The sequence below is a fragment of the Triticum urartu genome, chromosome 1A, assembly GCF_056163025.1.
Source record: "Triticum urartu cultivar PI428250 chromosome 1A, HENAU_Tu73, whole genome shotgun sequence".
Taxonomy (NCBI): domain Eukaryota; kingdom Viridiplantae; phylum Streptophyta; class Magnoliopsida; order Poales; family Poaceae; genus Triticum; species Triticum urartu.
In genome coordinates, this window is record NC_141873.1 from 302,306,954 (window position 1) to 302,322,723 (window position 15,770).

General features: G+C 46.9%; 2 protein-coding genes across 5 annotated transcripts; both read left to right on the top strand.

The window, feature by feature from the left end:
- The first annotated feature begins 3,191 nt into the window (after nucleotides 1-3,191).
- Nucleotides 3,192-7,253, top strand: LOC147990962 (uncharacterized). Its single transcript, XM_087519236.1, has one exon. The coding sequence runs from the start codon at nucleotides 3,523-3,525 to the stop codon at nucleotides 4,675-4,677; it is 1,155 nt and encodes a 384-aa protein (XP_087375362.1). The 5' UTR covers nucleotides 3,192-3,522; the 3' UTR covers nucleotides 4,678-7,253.
- On the top strand, nucleotides 7,200-15,423 carry LOC147990963 (ubiquitin C-terminal hydrolase 12-like). Of its 4 annotated transcripts, XM_087519242.1 has the most exons (6): nucleotides 7,200-7,254; nucleotides 7,548-7,605; nucleotides 13,219-13,385; nucleotides 13,926-14,241; nucleotides 14,809-14,975; nucleotides 15,086-15,423. In XM_087519242.1, exons 3-6 carry the CDS (start codon nucleotides 13,256-13,258, stop codon nucleotides 15,235-15,237), a joined length of 765 nt encoding a protein of 254 aa, XP_087375368.1. In that variant the 5' UTR covers nucleotides 7,200-7,254; nucleotides 7,548-7,605; nucleotides 13,219-13,255; the 3' UTR covers nucleotides 15,238-15,423. The 4 variants fall into 4 exon arrangements, with proteins under 4 accessions (XP_087375368.1, XP_087375378.1, XP_087375372.1 ...); XM_087519252.1 differs by lacking the exons at nucleotides 7,200-7,254; nucleotides 7,548-7,605 and adding an exon at nucleotides 7,751-7,887; XM_087519246.1 differs by lacking the exons at nucleotides 7,200-7,254; nucleotides 7,548-7,605 and adding an exon at nucleotides 11,218-12,761.
- Nucleotides 15,424-15,770: the final 347 nt, after the last annotated feature.

Here is a 15,770-nt window from a genome sequence, read left to right on the forward strand (position 1 = left end):
ATCAAACACTCGTTTATTGCGCTCAAGCCAGATGGAGCGTAGCACAAGGCATACCATGGTGTTGATTCTCCCATGGCCACCAATTCTTGATGTTGTCCTAAGTCAAACTATTCTAACGTTGATAGTGTTCCGAGGAAAATGTCAACATCTATGAATTTTCCTTGATTAGGAGTATGATTTGCTCACTGCAAGCATTCAAGGCCATGCTTAGGTTAACCCGAAGTTGGGTAAGCAAAACACCAGTGGGGTATCCCTGCAGAAGCCTATCGCCTCCCATGTATGGGTAAGAGCATCTCCAACAACCGCGCCAAACTAGCGCCGCGCCGTAAAATTTCCCGTTTTAGCGCACGCGCAACCGGAATAGTTGCTTCAGCGGGCGCGCGAAAACAGCGCGCGCGGCATATGTAGTTCAGCGCGCGGGCCGAAACTCAATCACGCATCGCTTATTTGCTGCGCCCGCTCCCGCGCGCTCGCTTGCACCTCCCACCCCCCATCCAGCCGCGCCGCCGCCGCCGACCGCGCCACCCGGCGACCGTTCCGGCGCTTCCCCGGCCTATCCCCGCCCCGCGGCGGCTTCTCCGGCCCCCCTCTAGTCCCGCCGCTCCTCGCGCGCGTCCGTCCTCCGACGAACAGCGCGCGCGCTCGCTGCTGCTCGGCGCCCGCAAGGTGTTCGACAAAACGCCTAGAAGGTATGTATTGCTCAAAAGCCATGAATTTCGTGCATGTTGATTGTAGTTTTTTATAGTATAGTATTGAACATTGTAGATGAGTTCGTCGTATGATTCTTCCGAAGAAGAATTTGATATGGAAGAGGAGGAGGATCTTGCAATGATCCTAGCTATGCATATCAATAAAAAACTGAAGCACGGTGGTTCGGTTATGGGTCGGCAGAAAATTTGGAGGGATAGGATCGATGCCCATAACAGATTGATCAGGCATTATTTTGCGGAGAATCCCATATACCCCGAGTCGTATTTTCGTCGCCGGTTTAGGATGAGCACCGAGTTGTTCAGACGCATTGCAGAGAAACTAGCGAGCCATGACCGCTTTTTTCAGCAAAGGAGGAATGCCGCCGGAGAGCTCGGGCATAGCACCTTTCAGAAGGTGACAGCCGCTTTGCGTATGTTGGCATATGGTATACCGGCTGATCTAGTTGATGATCACTTGGCTATAGGCGAGAGCCAAGTCATGATGTGTGTCAAGCGCTTCGCAGTCGGAATTGTGCAAGTGTTTGGCGAGGAGTATTTGAGATCTCCCAATGCTGAAGACGTCGCAAGGCTATTGGCGATGAACAAAGCTCGCGGCTTTCCTGGCATACTTGGCTCAATAGATTGCATGCATTGGAGTTGGAAGAATTGTCCAAAGGCATGACATGGGCAATTCCACAGCCAAAAAAAGGGTTCCACTATAATCCTTGAAGCGGTGGCCGATCAAGAGAGTTGGATTTGGCATGCATTCTTTGGAATGCCTGGATCTTTGAATGACATCAATGTTGTCAACCGGTCACCACTGATGAATAAGATTGCAAATGGTGAGTTGCCACCGGTGCAGTTTGTAGCAAATGGCCGTACATATAACTATGGCTATTATCTAGTGGACGACATCTATCCAAAGTGGCAAACCTTTGTCAAGCCGTTGAAAAAGCCAGAAGGTAAGAAAGAACTTGATTTCCACAATGCTCAGGCGGCGGCTAAAAAAGATGTGGAGAGAGCTTCTGGAATTTTGCAAGCCCAATTTGCTATTGTGAGAGGACCGGCTAGATTTTGGAATCAGAAAATGTTTTGGTACATCATGCACGCTTGTGTGATCATGCATAACATGATCATCGAGAATGAGCGTGGCCAAGATGTAGACTACTCTCAGTATGAGCTCTTGGGATATCCCGTGCGAGTGCGACGGAGGGCTGAAATGGTGGCCCGTTTTGTTGCCTCCTATCATGCCATTCGACGCCCCACAGCGCATATTGATCTTCAGAAAGATCTCACTGATGAGTGGTGGGCATGGAATGGACGATAAAGAGCATCATGATTTGTGCGTTCGATATTGTATTGTTGAACTATTTGTTGTGTTAAATTGCACTATTTGTTGTATTGAACGATAAACTGTTTGTTTGAGTTGTAATAACGAAATTTAACTATTTATTTTGATTTATTTTTGTTTGTGTTTGATCTTTTCTGTTTTGGAATGCATATGTTGTTTGTGCGAGAATCGCGCGCGCTGCATTTTTGCGCGCTGCTGGAGCGCTGCGCGCCGCGCCAAACCAGACGATGGACGCGTGACAAAGCTGTTTTTTGCGCGCGGCATGTTCGGCGCCTATTGAAGATGCTCTAACCATTTGCCGTAAGAAGCGCAGCTCCGAGAGTGACAGTTTGGTCTGGCATCACCGACCAAGGCATTGGTATTTCTTAGTTTCCTCCAAGATCGGTGAGGAGTCTCTGAATCTTGGGATCATGGTGCTTCCACCAAGTAGCACAACGTCATCAATCAGCTCCTTGCTCCTGTCTAGTTGAGCCTCTCTCATGGCACTCTCCACCAATGCCATGCCTTTAAGGAACAAGTCATGCTTGATCAGCTTGACGAAGTGGTCGACGATCCTCTGCTCCAGGTCCTGTCCTCCAAGGAAAACATCATCGTCTGCCCCATGAACTCCAACACACCGTCGCAAGCTCTGCCAAGTTTGAGTCGCAGAGTAATCAGGGCTAGGTTGATTAGTTAGTTTTTTTTTTGGGGTAAAATTGATTAGTTAGTCAAAAGTCCTCCCTCTACGTATTGGAGATTGCTAGTTGTCTGTTTTTTTTCTTTCTATTCGAGTCCTCTCCCCCTGGACATATAGTTCCCTAAAATCCCGGAGTCCACGAGTTTTGGTTAGGACATGTACAATAGTTGATAAAATAATCTTATCCTAAATATTGCATGCAATTTAGAGATGACAAAAAAGTATGTCTATAATGGGTTATATCTTGGCCTTATCTTTAATAACTAGCAATTCCTTAAAATATGGTGAGACAAATTGTGCTAAGAGATCATCTCTTGTCTTATCTTAAATAAGAGAAGATAATTTTTTTTTTATGAGTTCTCTTTTTTCTACATCATCATTTATCCTACGTGCCATTTCTAAAATAGCACCATTGTACATGCCCTTAGTCCTTAGGATAGGTAGTCTCGATAAAAGCATAAACCCTTACTGTCAGCGACCCAATTACAGCCACAGCAGCCCATGGGCCTGGCCTGGCTGAGTGCCACACCAAGGGGGGCCTGACTACAAGTATCAACGTAGAGCACAGTGAAGATTCATCCGGGCTTGGATCAGGCAAACGGCACGGCGGCTCCCTCCTTCTCCTACCTCTTGTACTTCCTTCTTCCTCCCCTTCCAAATTGCCTTGTATCAGACCTTGATTCCCCTGTAATGAAGTAATCCATGAGTGGAACCTAACATCGTGGTATCAAAGCCTTCCTCCACCCTTCTGACTTGCCACAAATCCTCTCGAGTTCGTTCAATTTTTGCCATTTTTTCCCCCAACCATGCATCCTGAGTTGAAAGCTTACCTTGACGAGTTCGAGGCGAAGGCCCAGGCACGCCACGACGCCAGTGCCAGGCTGTTCGACGCGTTGTTCTGCAAGCTCATCACGGGAGCTTCGACCCCTCAGCCGGCGCGCTCCGAGGTCATGGCCTCCGATGGCGGCCTCATCCACAATACCCTTGTTCCCGGTGTCGTCCCCGACGTCTTCTCCGCCCCCTCTTCCACCAGCAAAGCCCAGGAGGTCCTCGAGCTCATCACCGATGCGTCCCCCGCGTGCATCGCGAGGGCGCCCGTCACCTGTTCGACAGATTGCTCGAACCAAGTCCTCGCGGGCGTCTTGACTCCACAGCCGGTGCGTCCCATGGGCACGGCAGCCGATGGCGGCCTCACCGACGACGCAAGAGTCCCCACGGTCATCCCCGACGCCTTCTCCTCCACCACCAATTCCAAGGCGTTCATGGCGTCCCCCCATGGTGCATTTTTGGACTCCATCAACCCGATGCCCATGACCTGTTCGACGAATGGCTCGACCCAGGTCGACGCCGTCGCCAATGTCGATGAGGCCCAAGACGCCGCCACCACCGTCCACCCCGAGCACGCGGACATCGTCAACTACACGAAGGTCACGCAGCTCATACCGGTGCAGGCAACGCTCTCCATCGACATCAGCACCTGCTCTGCCGAGGTCATTTCCTCAACGGCAACCACCACCGACACCATCCCCATGGCAACCAAACCAGCTCCAACCAAGTGCTCGGCAGAAGCTCCTGCCCATGCGAGTGTCTGGGTGCAGCCTCTGATCGCCACCATCGATAGTGTCGACGAGACATATGACACCACCACCGAACACCTGCACCCGCCTTCCTTCGAACATCGACCTTGGCCACCACCTATACAAGTGCAGATCAATCACGCGGGACACCTCTTCAGGCCAAGTCCGTGGCCGTCGTTCACACCTCTGTCAAACACAACCTACCCGGAAAGACCATGTTCAGGTATACATCGTCAATCACATGGAGGTCCCTGCTTCAGTCCTTGGTTAATTAGGTTGATGTTCAGAGATGTTCCCCTGGAGGAGCCTAGCCATTGTTTTCCAGCTCCAGAGATGCAGCTTGAGTGTAAAATTGGGTCAGCTATGGGCTTGTTCTGTCCCTGATCAGAAAAATGGCATCCCCTCAATCAAACAAGTCTTCATATCGACCGGATTGTGCAACCAAACGTGCACTAGTACAGAACACCGAGAAACACTTCACCTCATCCGTGCAGCAATGGGTGTTGGATATTTCTGTAGATTTCAGTCAGACATCCTTGGAGGAACTCTCTGTCCATTCAGTTGCAGGCTATCCTTTCAGTTGTTTCTTAGGCGCACAATTGCAGTCCGGGCGTCCACTGGATCAGGCACCATCTGATATTAAAGGATTAATTGAGTTAGAATTTCTCGGTGTGTATACTCGGTTTGACCATTTGGTGTCATTTGCTGCTGCTATTCCTGTGTCATGTACAGTCTTCTCCAGCCATGAGTCAATGAGGCTTCATCACAGGTTGACACAATGCATGCGACATCAGGTTCGCCAATTGCATTTTCCTGGACAGACTAAGTGGCCATGCACATTTAGAACTGACAAGCGAAAGTCATGGTATCCACCTCAAGGCCTCTTGTGAGACCAATATACGGGTGAGCGTCATGAACATATTTGCCTTGATACTATCTGTCGTGCCTTGCATACAAAGAGCACTTGTTCTGAATATTATGCACAAATTTCAATGGAGCAAGATTCTCAGAAGTGGTCGATGTTACTCCATTTGAATCAGTGGGCTCCCCTTGCATATTTGGGAATGTCGTACTCCAGTCAAATCAGTCTCTGTGATTGCACTGTATATACAAATAATTCAGTACAACGCTGGGTATTGGGTGTCTCTGCTGATGCATGGTTCAGCTTGAGATTCCTTGGAACAGACTGTAGGCTAATTGATACTGATACACATGCAAGACGTTGGATTTATTTGGATTTCAGCAACATTGGATTTCAGGGCCGTCAGTCCTATTCATGCTCTATATTGCACCTGATGGCAGAAGCTGAATATTTTGCCCATTGGATTATCATTTATAAGTTCTATCGAGAGGCACTTACTCTAGCAAGGGAGTTATGGCATACACACCAATTCAGATTTTTCAGTGTCACTCTTGTTCATCTTGTACAGTGGCACAACATGCTTCTTGCTCATGGATCAGTACTCTGCACAGTGCATAAAAGGGTGCTACAGATTGTGGAAGAATTAAGGGACCTCATACCTACAATATTGCTTAGGAACAATGGTTCAAAAAATTCAGTTGCGGAGCTCACATATAGTACAAGTATATGGAATCGAGACGGCTGCAACTTTGTGATTTGGACGACGCCCATCAATGAAGAGTCGACTTCAACTGTAATTCCACCTGTGAGAAGTTATTTCAATGAGTTTACAAGTTCTCGTTCACTGATGCATTCAGTACATGCATTCAGTTATAGCATGCCAAGTGCGACAACTCTCAAATGGGCTACAAAATTCGAAGCTCTTATTCTGGGCAAGCTGTCTCAGATCTTTTGTTCGCAATTAGTCCAACTAAAACACCGATGGCCTTTCTCTGTTGCAGCCATGTCCACTCAGCAACTCTTATTTCGCATGAAGACTAGTACTGAATCTGTGACACTACTGAAGATTTATTCAATAATGTTTCAAGATTGGATTGCTCATTTCCTTGGCCGTACTTCAGCTAGTGGCTATCACCTTGGGCAGTTGTGGGATCCCAGAGGCCTTGCAATTAATCTATGCAGTACACGTGCACTGACATTCCCAATACAATATCTGATTGAGTTCTGGAGTGCATGTGTGCTTTATGTATGCACGCAAATGAGACTGGAGAAGCCAATGACCAGAGATGAACTCAATCAGTGGATGGCCATAATTTTCTTCTTTGGAACATTTAGGTTTGATTGCAGCCTTGACACGTTGCTAGTGCTACTGGGGTTCTTGCCACCATTTTGTTGCCAGTCAAGCAAGTCCACGAGGAGTGGGAAAATCTGTGTGTTTGGCGCATCTGATGATCTAGGGAGCTTCATGGTTGTCCAGGGAGACTATTGGTTTTCAGCTTCAAATCATGAAAAATCAAGGGAGGGGTTTCATCAGTGTCGCTGCCCTCTTCATGCAAGGCATCGTCGACCACAAGTTTTACCTCGGCCTCGACCAAGTTCCGCATGGCAGCGCCTCAGCCACGACTGCTTCTCCAAGTTCGTTCAAGTCCACCTCGATAATTGCTACTTCCGTGACAAATACCATGAAGAATCTGACACGATCAAGGATCTTCAAGCACCCTAGGACCCTGGTGAGCTCTGTGTGACAGCGGCTTGGGGTCAAGCCGAATCTCAAGGGGTAGGGAATGTCAGCGACCCAATTACAGCCACAGCAGCCCATGGGCCTGGCCTGGCTGAGTGCCACACCAAGGGGGGCCTGACTACAAGTATCAACGTAGAGCACAGTGAAGATTCATCCGGGCTTGGATCAGGCAAACGGCACGGCGGCTCCCTCCTTCTCCTACCTCTTGTACTTCCTTCTTCCTCCCCTTCCAAATTGCCTTGTATCAGACCTTGATTCCCCTGTAATGAAGTACTCTATGAGTGAAACCTAACACCCACTCAGCTCGCAGCTCCAACAAACGCCGTCCCAGGAAGCCGGTCATTGCCCCCAAATCCAGGTGAGGTCTTCCTCCTCTCTCTGACTTTTGCTTTCGCCTTCTAGATTAGATTAGAGGGTTTCGACGACGACTTTCATCAGGCTAACAATGCGACTTAGTATTGGATTTCTTCGTCATCGTTTGAGAAACAACCGGTTCTTTCTAACCTCCCAACTTGTGGAGTGTTCCCCCCTTAGACCTTCTGATTGCTCCGATTTAGTTAGGGTTTAACAAGATATCAAGAATCTTTATCAAGATTAGACATCTTGTCCATTGTGCCCTCACTAAGGCGCCACGATTAATTTCACTTGCAGACCAAGTGGAGACAAGAGGACGGGGCAGAGCTATACATGGGCAACTCCGGGAGCACAGGTTTGTTAATTTGTCTGCCCAATTCAACTTCAGACTGCTACTTTATACTATTATTAGTGGTGTCACCTCTTACAAATCACCGTATGCAAGATTTTCATTCATATAATTTTGACTTGTTGCCTTCTTCGGTGGAAATTTCAGCTCCTGCAAGATTAGGAGAGGCCCATGTTCCACATTTTAAATGGAAGGTTCATGACTTCTCAGCGCTACTTGAGACGGAAGCTACCACGGCGTTCTCTGCTGCTTTTTGTTAAACATGCTATGGTGCACCCGGCGCATGAGGTAGTTAGGATAGATAGATAGAGATAGATTATTTTCCTTTCTCTCCAAGTTCTATCTCTTCCTTGAATATCTCCCTCTCTTATGTAATCTTAATAATGTATGCGTTATGGTTGGGAGGTGTGCCCCAACTCTATATAACACGAACCCGTTGGCCTCAACAGGCTAAGACGTTTCCAGCTATCGCACATGGTAGTCAGAGCCATCCTTTTCCCATCTAAGCTCCATACGAACTCCATCTAGCCCTAGCCATGTCTTCCTCCTCCGGCGCCTCCCAAACCAGCCTCAATGGCCAGGTGACCGAGAAGCTCACGCGCACAAACTATGTGCTATGGCGCACGCAAGTCATTCCCCAGCTGCGTGGCGCCGGTGTCTTCGGCTATGTCGACGGCACTCAGCCGGAGCCGGCGAGACTCCTCGTCACCACCAAGGACGGCAAGGAGACTTCATCGCCCAACCCTCTCCACCCAATCTGGGTCAGGGAGGATCAGCAGGTTCTTGGATACCTGCTGAACAATCTGACGCGCGAGGTGCTGCTCACGGTGACCACGGTCACCACCGCGGGCGCGCTCTGGACGACGCTCGCCGGCATGTTCTCCTCGCAGTCTGCCAGCCGCATCAACAACGTCTGAACCTTCCTCATCAACGCGCAGAAGGGCAACCTCTCCGTCGCCTCCTACTTCACTGCCATGCGCGGCTATGCCGATGAGCTCGCCGCCGCGGGCAAAGCGATCCCCGACGACGAACTCGCCTCCTACATCATCCACGGGCTCGACGCCGACTATTAGCCCCTTGTCCCTGCCCTTGACACTCGTGTCACCGAGGTAACCCTTGATGAGCTCTTTGCCATGCTATCCAACTTGGATCAGCGCATGGCTCACTTCCAAGGATCTGGCGGCGGCGGCTTCAAATCTTCTGCCAACGTGGCCACTCGTGGGTGGGGCAGCAGCTCCCGATCGCGTGGCTCATCTCGCAACAAGGGCAGGTCTGGCGGCGGCAACCGTAGAGCCACACCACACCAATTTGGTGGCCGTGGTCGCCGTGGACGCAGCGCTGGTGGCGGTGGCAGAAACCGCCCGGACGCTCCCCGGTGCCAGATCTGCGGCAAGCCCGGGCACACAGCAAAGGACTGCTGGTATAGGTATGAGGAGGACGACTACGACTCGCAAGATGAGGAGAAAGTCGCTGCGGCGGCCGATGGCTCCTATGGCATCGACACGAATTGGTACGCCGACAGCGGAGCCACCAACCACATCACCAACGAGCTCGAGAAAGTTACCATGAAGGAGAAATACCGCGGCAAGGATCAAATCCACACTGCCAGCGGAGAAGGTATGAGTATACGTCACTTTGGTCACTCAATATTTCGTACCCCTAATCGCAACATTCATCTTAGATTTTTTTTGCATGTTCCTAGTGCCAACAAAAGTCTTCTTTCTGTCCATAGAATTGCCCTTGACAATCATGTCTTTCTCGAATTTCACCCTTACTTCTTTTTGATCAAGGATCAGGCAACGAGGACAATTCTCTATCGAGGTAGATGCGTTGGCGGCCTCTATCCGTTGATTCCAGAGTTTCGAAGACAAAATAAACACGCTTGTGGTGCCATCAAGCTTTCATCCACACGTTGGCATGATCGTTTAGGACATGCTTCTTTTTCTTTAGTTGAAAGGTTGCTTAGGAAAAATAAGCTCCCGTTTGTTGGTGAGCGTCATAATGAAACAATTTGTGATTCATATCAGAGAGCTAAAAGTCATCAGTTGCCTTACCCAATTTCTACCAGTATTTCTACCAAACCATTACAGTTGATTTTTTCTGATGTTTGGGGTCCTGCTCCCACTTCTGTTGGTAGACACAACTATTATGTCAGCTTTATCGATGACTATAGTAAATTCTCGTGGATATATCTCTTAAAGAAACGATCTAATGTGTTTCAAGTTTTCAAAAACTTTCAAGCTCTAGTTGAACGAAAGTTTGACAGCAAAATCATTGTTGTCCAATCCGACTGGGGAGGGGAGTACGAAAAGTTGAACTCCTTCTTCCAGACACTTGGTATTTCACACCACGTGTCATGCCCTCATACTCACCAGCAAAATGGGTCAGCTGAACGAAAGCATCGGCACATTGTTGAAGTTGGCCTTGCTTCTTGGCAGGCGCCTCCATGCCTCTTAAATTTTGGGATGAAGCGTTTCTCACTGCCGTTCATATCATAAACTTGCTACCTAGTCGTGTCATTAATCATGAAACTCCGGTAGAAAGGCTTCTTCACACCAAACCAGACTATACGTCTCTTTGTGTCTTTGGGTGTGCCTGTTGGCCAAACCTACGTCCCTACAATAATCGAAAACTCATGTTCCGATCAAAACAATGCGTGTTCCTTGGCTATAGTGCTCAGCATAAGGGGGTCAAGTGCCTGGATGTCTCCACGGGACGTGTTCACATATCCCGTGATGTAGTCTTTGATGAAACTAAATTTCCTTTCACTGATCTTCACCCTAATGCCGGCGCACTTCTTCGAGAAGAAATTCTTCTCTTGCCACCTCATCTCACTAGCTTTGATCAAGGGGGACAAAATGTTGATGATCATTTGTTGACTAACTCATCTAATGGCATGCATGAGTCTTGTGTCGATGAAACAAGATAAAACCGCGAAGAAAACGGTGCAAAATTTGGGCTATATCCCATGTGTCCCGTGGCAGGAGACAGATCCGCCTCGTGATCGGCAGCGACGCAGACGATCGGATCCGCCTCGGGATCGCTAACGGCGCAGGAGATTGGATTGTCCTCGGGATCAGCCACCGCAGAGGGGACAGGCGCAGGCGCACGCGCCTCTGCGCCGGACTCACGCCGCGATGTCTCCGCGCCTGACACGCGGGCTCCTCCGAGTGGCGCGCGGTACGGTGCCCAACCAGTCACGTACAAGTGGCGGGACGCGGCACGCGCCAGGGAGGACGCGGACCCAGTGGGTCCCCCCACGAGCGGTCGGCCGACCGGTGCGCACGCAGAGGCGCGGGGCTCGGGATTCTCTGCGCCAACCGTAGACGCGGTGCTTCAGCCATTGGCCACAGAAGATCCGGTCAACCCTGCGGGCGCCGAAACTGCTGCCGCGACAGGATCCTCCTCGGGATCAGTTGCAGCTGCAGCTGATGATCCTGTGCAGCTTCCTGGATCCTCTGCGGCCACAGATTCTGCTGCTCCACCATCGCGACGTACACGGCTGCAACAAGGGGTAACTCAACCCGTAAATTACAAACATATAACTAAATATGGTTTGGTCTGTTCCACAGGAGAACCAGATGAGCCCAAAATCCTTGATGCAGCACTTTGTGATGATAAGTGGAAGGAGGCAATGAATGAGGAGTACATGGCACTAAAGAAAAACAAAACATGGCACCTGGTTCCCCCACAGCAAGGTAAAAATTTAATTGATTGCAAGTGGGTTTTCAAAATTAAGAGATCTGATGGAACCATTGATCGCTATAAGGCTAGGCTCGTTGCAAAAGGCTTCAAACAGCGATATGGCATAGACTATGAGGATACTTTTAGTCCTGTGGTAAAAGCTGCCACTATTCGCCTTGTCTTGTCTATTGTTGTTTCCAGAGGTTGGAGTCTCAGGCAGCTTGATGTACAGAACGCGTTTCTTCATGGTGTTCTGGAAGAGGATGTGTACATGAAACAACCTCCTGGGTTTGAAAGTAAGAATGCTCCCTCTTATGTGTGCAAGCTTGATAAAGCTCTATATGGATTAAAACAAGCTCCAAGGGCGTGGTACTCTCGTCTCTGTTACAAGATGCAAAAACTTGGATTTGTTCCTTCTAGATCAGACACATCATTATTTATTTATAACAGATCCAATACATGCATATTTGTTCTCATCTATGTTGATGATATTATTGTGACCAGCTCATCCGATGAAGCAATCAGAGGTCTCTTAAAAGACTTGAGTGCAGAGTTTGCGTTAAAGGATCTTGGAGACTTGCACTTCTTTCTTGGGATTGACGTAAAGAAGCATCAGAATGGACTTCATCTCTCTCAAGCAAAATATGCAACTGATCTGATTAAAAAGGCAGGATTGCAAGGTTGCACACCCTCACTCACTCCATTATCCAGCTCAGAAAAATTGTCTCTTGCAAAAGGTAAACCTTTGAGTCAGGAAGATAGCACAAAATATAGAAGCCTCGTAGGAGCTCTTCAGTATCTAACTCTTACCAGGCCCGATCTATCTTTTGCTGTCAACAAAGTCTGCCAGTTTTTGCATGCACCTACTGATGTTCACTTGACAGCTGCCAAGCATATAGTCAGATATGTTAAACATACTCTCAACATAGGTCTAAATTTCAGCAAGTCATCTTCTACCCTTGTCGGTGCCTTTTCTGATTCTGACTGGGCAGGATGCCTGGATGACAGGCGCTCAACAGGTGGTTTTGCAGTCTTTTTTGGGCCTAACTTAATATCATGGTGTGCACGCAAACAGGCTACTGTATCTAGGTCAAGCACTGAGGCAGAGTACAAAGCATTAGCAAATGCTACAGCTGAAATCATATGGGTTCAGTTTATGTTGAAAGAGCTTGGGGTGAAGAGTAAACAAGCTCCATGCCTGTGGTGTGACAACCTTGGTGCTACTTATCTTTCTGCTAATCCCGTGTTCCATGCCAGAACAAAGCACATAGAGATAGACTTTCATTTTGTCAGAGAGAGAGAGAGTTGCTCAAAAGCAACTTGACATTCGGTTTGTGCATTCAAAGGATCAGATTGCAGATGGATTTACAAAGCCTTTGCCCACAAGGAGTTTTGAAGAATTCAAGTATAATCTCAACTTAATGAAGCTGGGATTAAGGGAGGGTGTTAAACATGCTATGGTGCACCCGGCGCATGAGGTAGTTAGGATAGATAGATAGATAGAGATAGATTATTTTCCTTTCTCTCCAAGTTCTATCTCTTCCTTGAATATCTCCCTCTCTTATGTGATCTCAACAATGTATGCGCTATGGTTGGGAGGTGCGCCCCAACTCTATATAACACGAACCCGTCGGCCTCAACAGGCTAAGACGTTTCCAGCTATCACACACTTTTGACTGCTCTGGGTACAAGTGGTACGCATCATAACCGCTGTAGCAAAATTAACATATTAGATGTATAAATATCATCCGGTTTTTTCTAGCGTATAAAGTAACTGCCTGGTTTGTCTGATGGAGTAATTTAGAGTGTTGGAAGTGCTCAGAAATCATGTTTCAGTCAGTCATGAAGCTTGATAGGATGCATGAAGTGAAGAAATTAGGCTTGATTCAGTTATGACTTGTAGACTTACCTGGATTCCTTTAATTCCCATCCCAGGTTCCTGCAAGCGACTCCAAAGCACAAATAAGGTCTTATGGGAAATCCATATGTGGCTCTTTCTCTTAAGTTATCAAACGGATGCTTGGAGCTAGGTCACACGGTGCATGCAGTGTTTGAGTTGTCAATATTCAACCATTCAAAAGAAGAGTACTGTGGATGCAAAGGTAGACTCGTGAATGTGTTTTTTCAACTACATCCATCCAATTTCACTGCAAAAAGGTGCATCCATCCTATTAGCTGGGAGTCCATACAAAGTCTTGTGTGCATCACAAATTTGAGCTATAGATACCAATATACCATCATTACAAATCAATACCTACAAATTTCGTAACATAATCAATTACTTTCCCATTAACAAGTCGCTTGATATTTTTTTGCTGTTAAGTTTGTCCGTCGACCTTCTGTATTGTTGTCACACTTGAGACTCTTCTGATTCGAACAATGTTCCAGAGTACATATGCATGTACTCTTTTACTTTGTTTTTTTATTCTGATGGATTTAACTACTTTGATCTCTCCTTAAATGCTAACTGGGGTGAAAGCTGATTACATGTTTTTTTTCGTGGAAAAGTTGATTATATGTTATTTGGGATATTTTCATCTTACATAAAAGTTCTTCTTTCTCTAATTTTCTAACTTTTACCTAAACACAGCTAGTTTCTTCGTTCTCTAATCTTCTAAGTTCTAACCTTTACCTAAATGCAGCTAGCTACAACTTTGGTTTCAAGAATACCTACTCGAAGCAACATTGCTTGATTCCTCTTCAGGATCTACTTAAATCATCTGCTTTCCTAGTTGATGATAGCTGTGTTTTTGGTGTGGAGATACTAAAAATTGATGTCTCTTCTCCTGAAAAGAAGGCTGTTGTGGTTCATAAGAAGGCTACCACAGTTCAGAATATCTTTGTCCAGAAGAAGGGGTTCATTAAAGGGACATACACTTGGACCATGGACAATTTTCTTGAATTGGACTTGAAGCACTTCGTCAGTTCTCCTACATTTGAAGTTGGCGGACATAAATGGTATACATCTGGGTAGTTACATCACAAATGATTTATATAAATAGTATGCATGTGTTGTCCAATATTTTAGCTTATATGTATCCTTCAGCTTACCAGTCCTTCATATGTTCCAACTGGATATTTTAGCTTGATCTCTAAGCATGCAACCAAGATATTTACAGATATGGTAGCAAATTCCAATTTCAATACAAACAGGGTTTTGCAAGGTGTACGGAAAATTCAGTGACAAATTAGAAACAATGTAGTACTAAACTCTATGCTGGCGTGTAAAATTTCATGGTCATACGTTTAGGAGGAAAAATATCCAGAAATTTGGTTATCATGTATATATTTGGTACAACTGGTCCTTGTATGTATCACACACCATCAATTATTTTCTCAGGTTTTTTGGTGTAACATTGTAATATCTTGTACTGCAGTCATGCTTTGCTTAGATTTTTTGTACAGTTCTAATGCCACCAAGCTGTGTCCAAAGTTTCTGATTTCAGTAACCAACCACATTCTTGAAATACATTTTCCCGTGCACCCAATTATCTTTGAAGTGTCACCTCCTATTCTTGTCAACAGGTACGTCGGCATGTATCCACGTGGTAACAAGCACAGCACTGATTGCCTCAGCTTGTACTTATACCTGGATGCCTCGGATGAGCTCCATCTCGAATCCAAGAAGGTGGTTCTAATGACTCTCTCCATCCTGGATCAAAAGAATGGGAAACACTTGACTGTAACTTCAGGTTCAGCTCTCCTTAGCAAGTATCAGTGCTACTGATATGTGTGATTCAAGCAGCTAGTGTCCGTAACCTCACGATGATTACAGTTGATCTTACTTTTGTCTTGATCACAGGTCTCTTGGTGTTTACGGGTACACACAGATGGGGGTGGCCTGATTTCCTTGGACTCGAGAAACTCAAGGACCCGTCGGGAGGCTATGTTGTGGGATCGAGCTGTGTTGTGAAGGCAGATCTTACCATCGTTGGTTCATCCAATGATGGCTAGATCTTTACCTCATGGCCTGAAGAAGAGATAATGCGCCTTCATCGTAGCAGTTATATACTAGCGATGGTGTTGTGAACTTGTTTGATGTTCTTATGTTCACAAGGAGTCCAGTAATGATTTCTAGGTACATTGTCTGTGATATTATATTATTTGGAAGCACTTCAATAGACAAGTTCCGTTTGTATGCTGCGTGTGGTTCTATGATCCCATTTTCATGGCCGCGGGCATTCAAACATCGCCCACAAGAGGTTAAACGCGATTTCATTCTACTAGTTTATGTGTGACTTGTTACATTACTACTCATCAACTGAACATCACCAGGGTATCAAGAATCCTGCCATCGAGTGACCCCGATGGTTCTTTTGCACAGGTGTTCTCCCTTATGCTGCATTTCAGGTTGAGTTGTCGACTTCTAATCTGAGTTTTGCATGAATTCGTTTAGCATGTTCCCGCAGGGGACTCCAATTGCATAAAGACCCTGTTTCTGCGCAGCTTGGAGCTTGGTTACGGTGACTGTAGTACTTAGTTGCCAG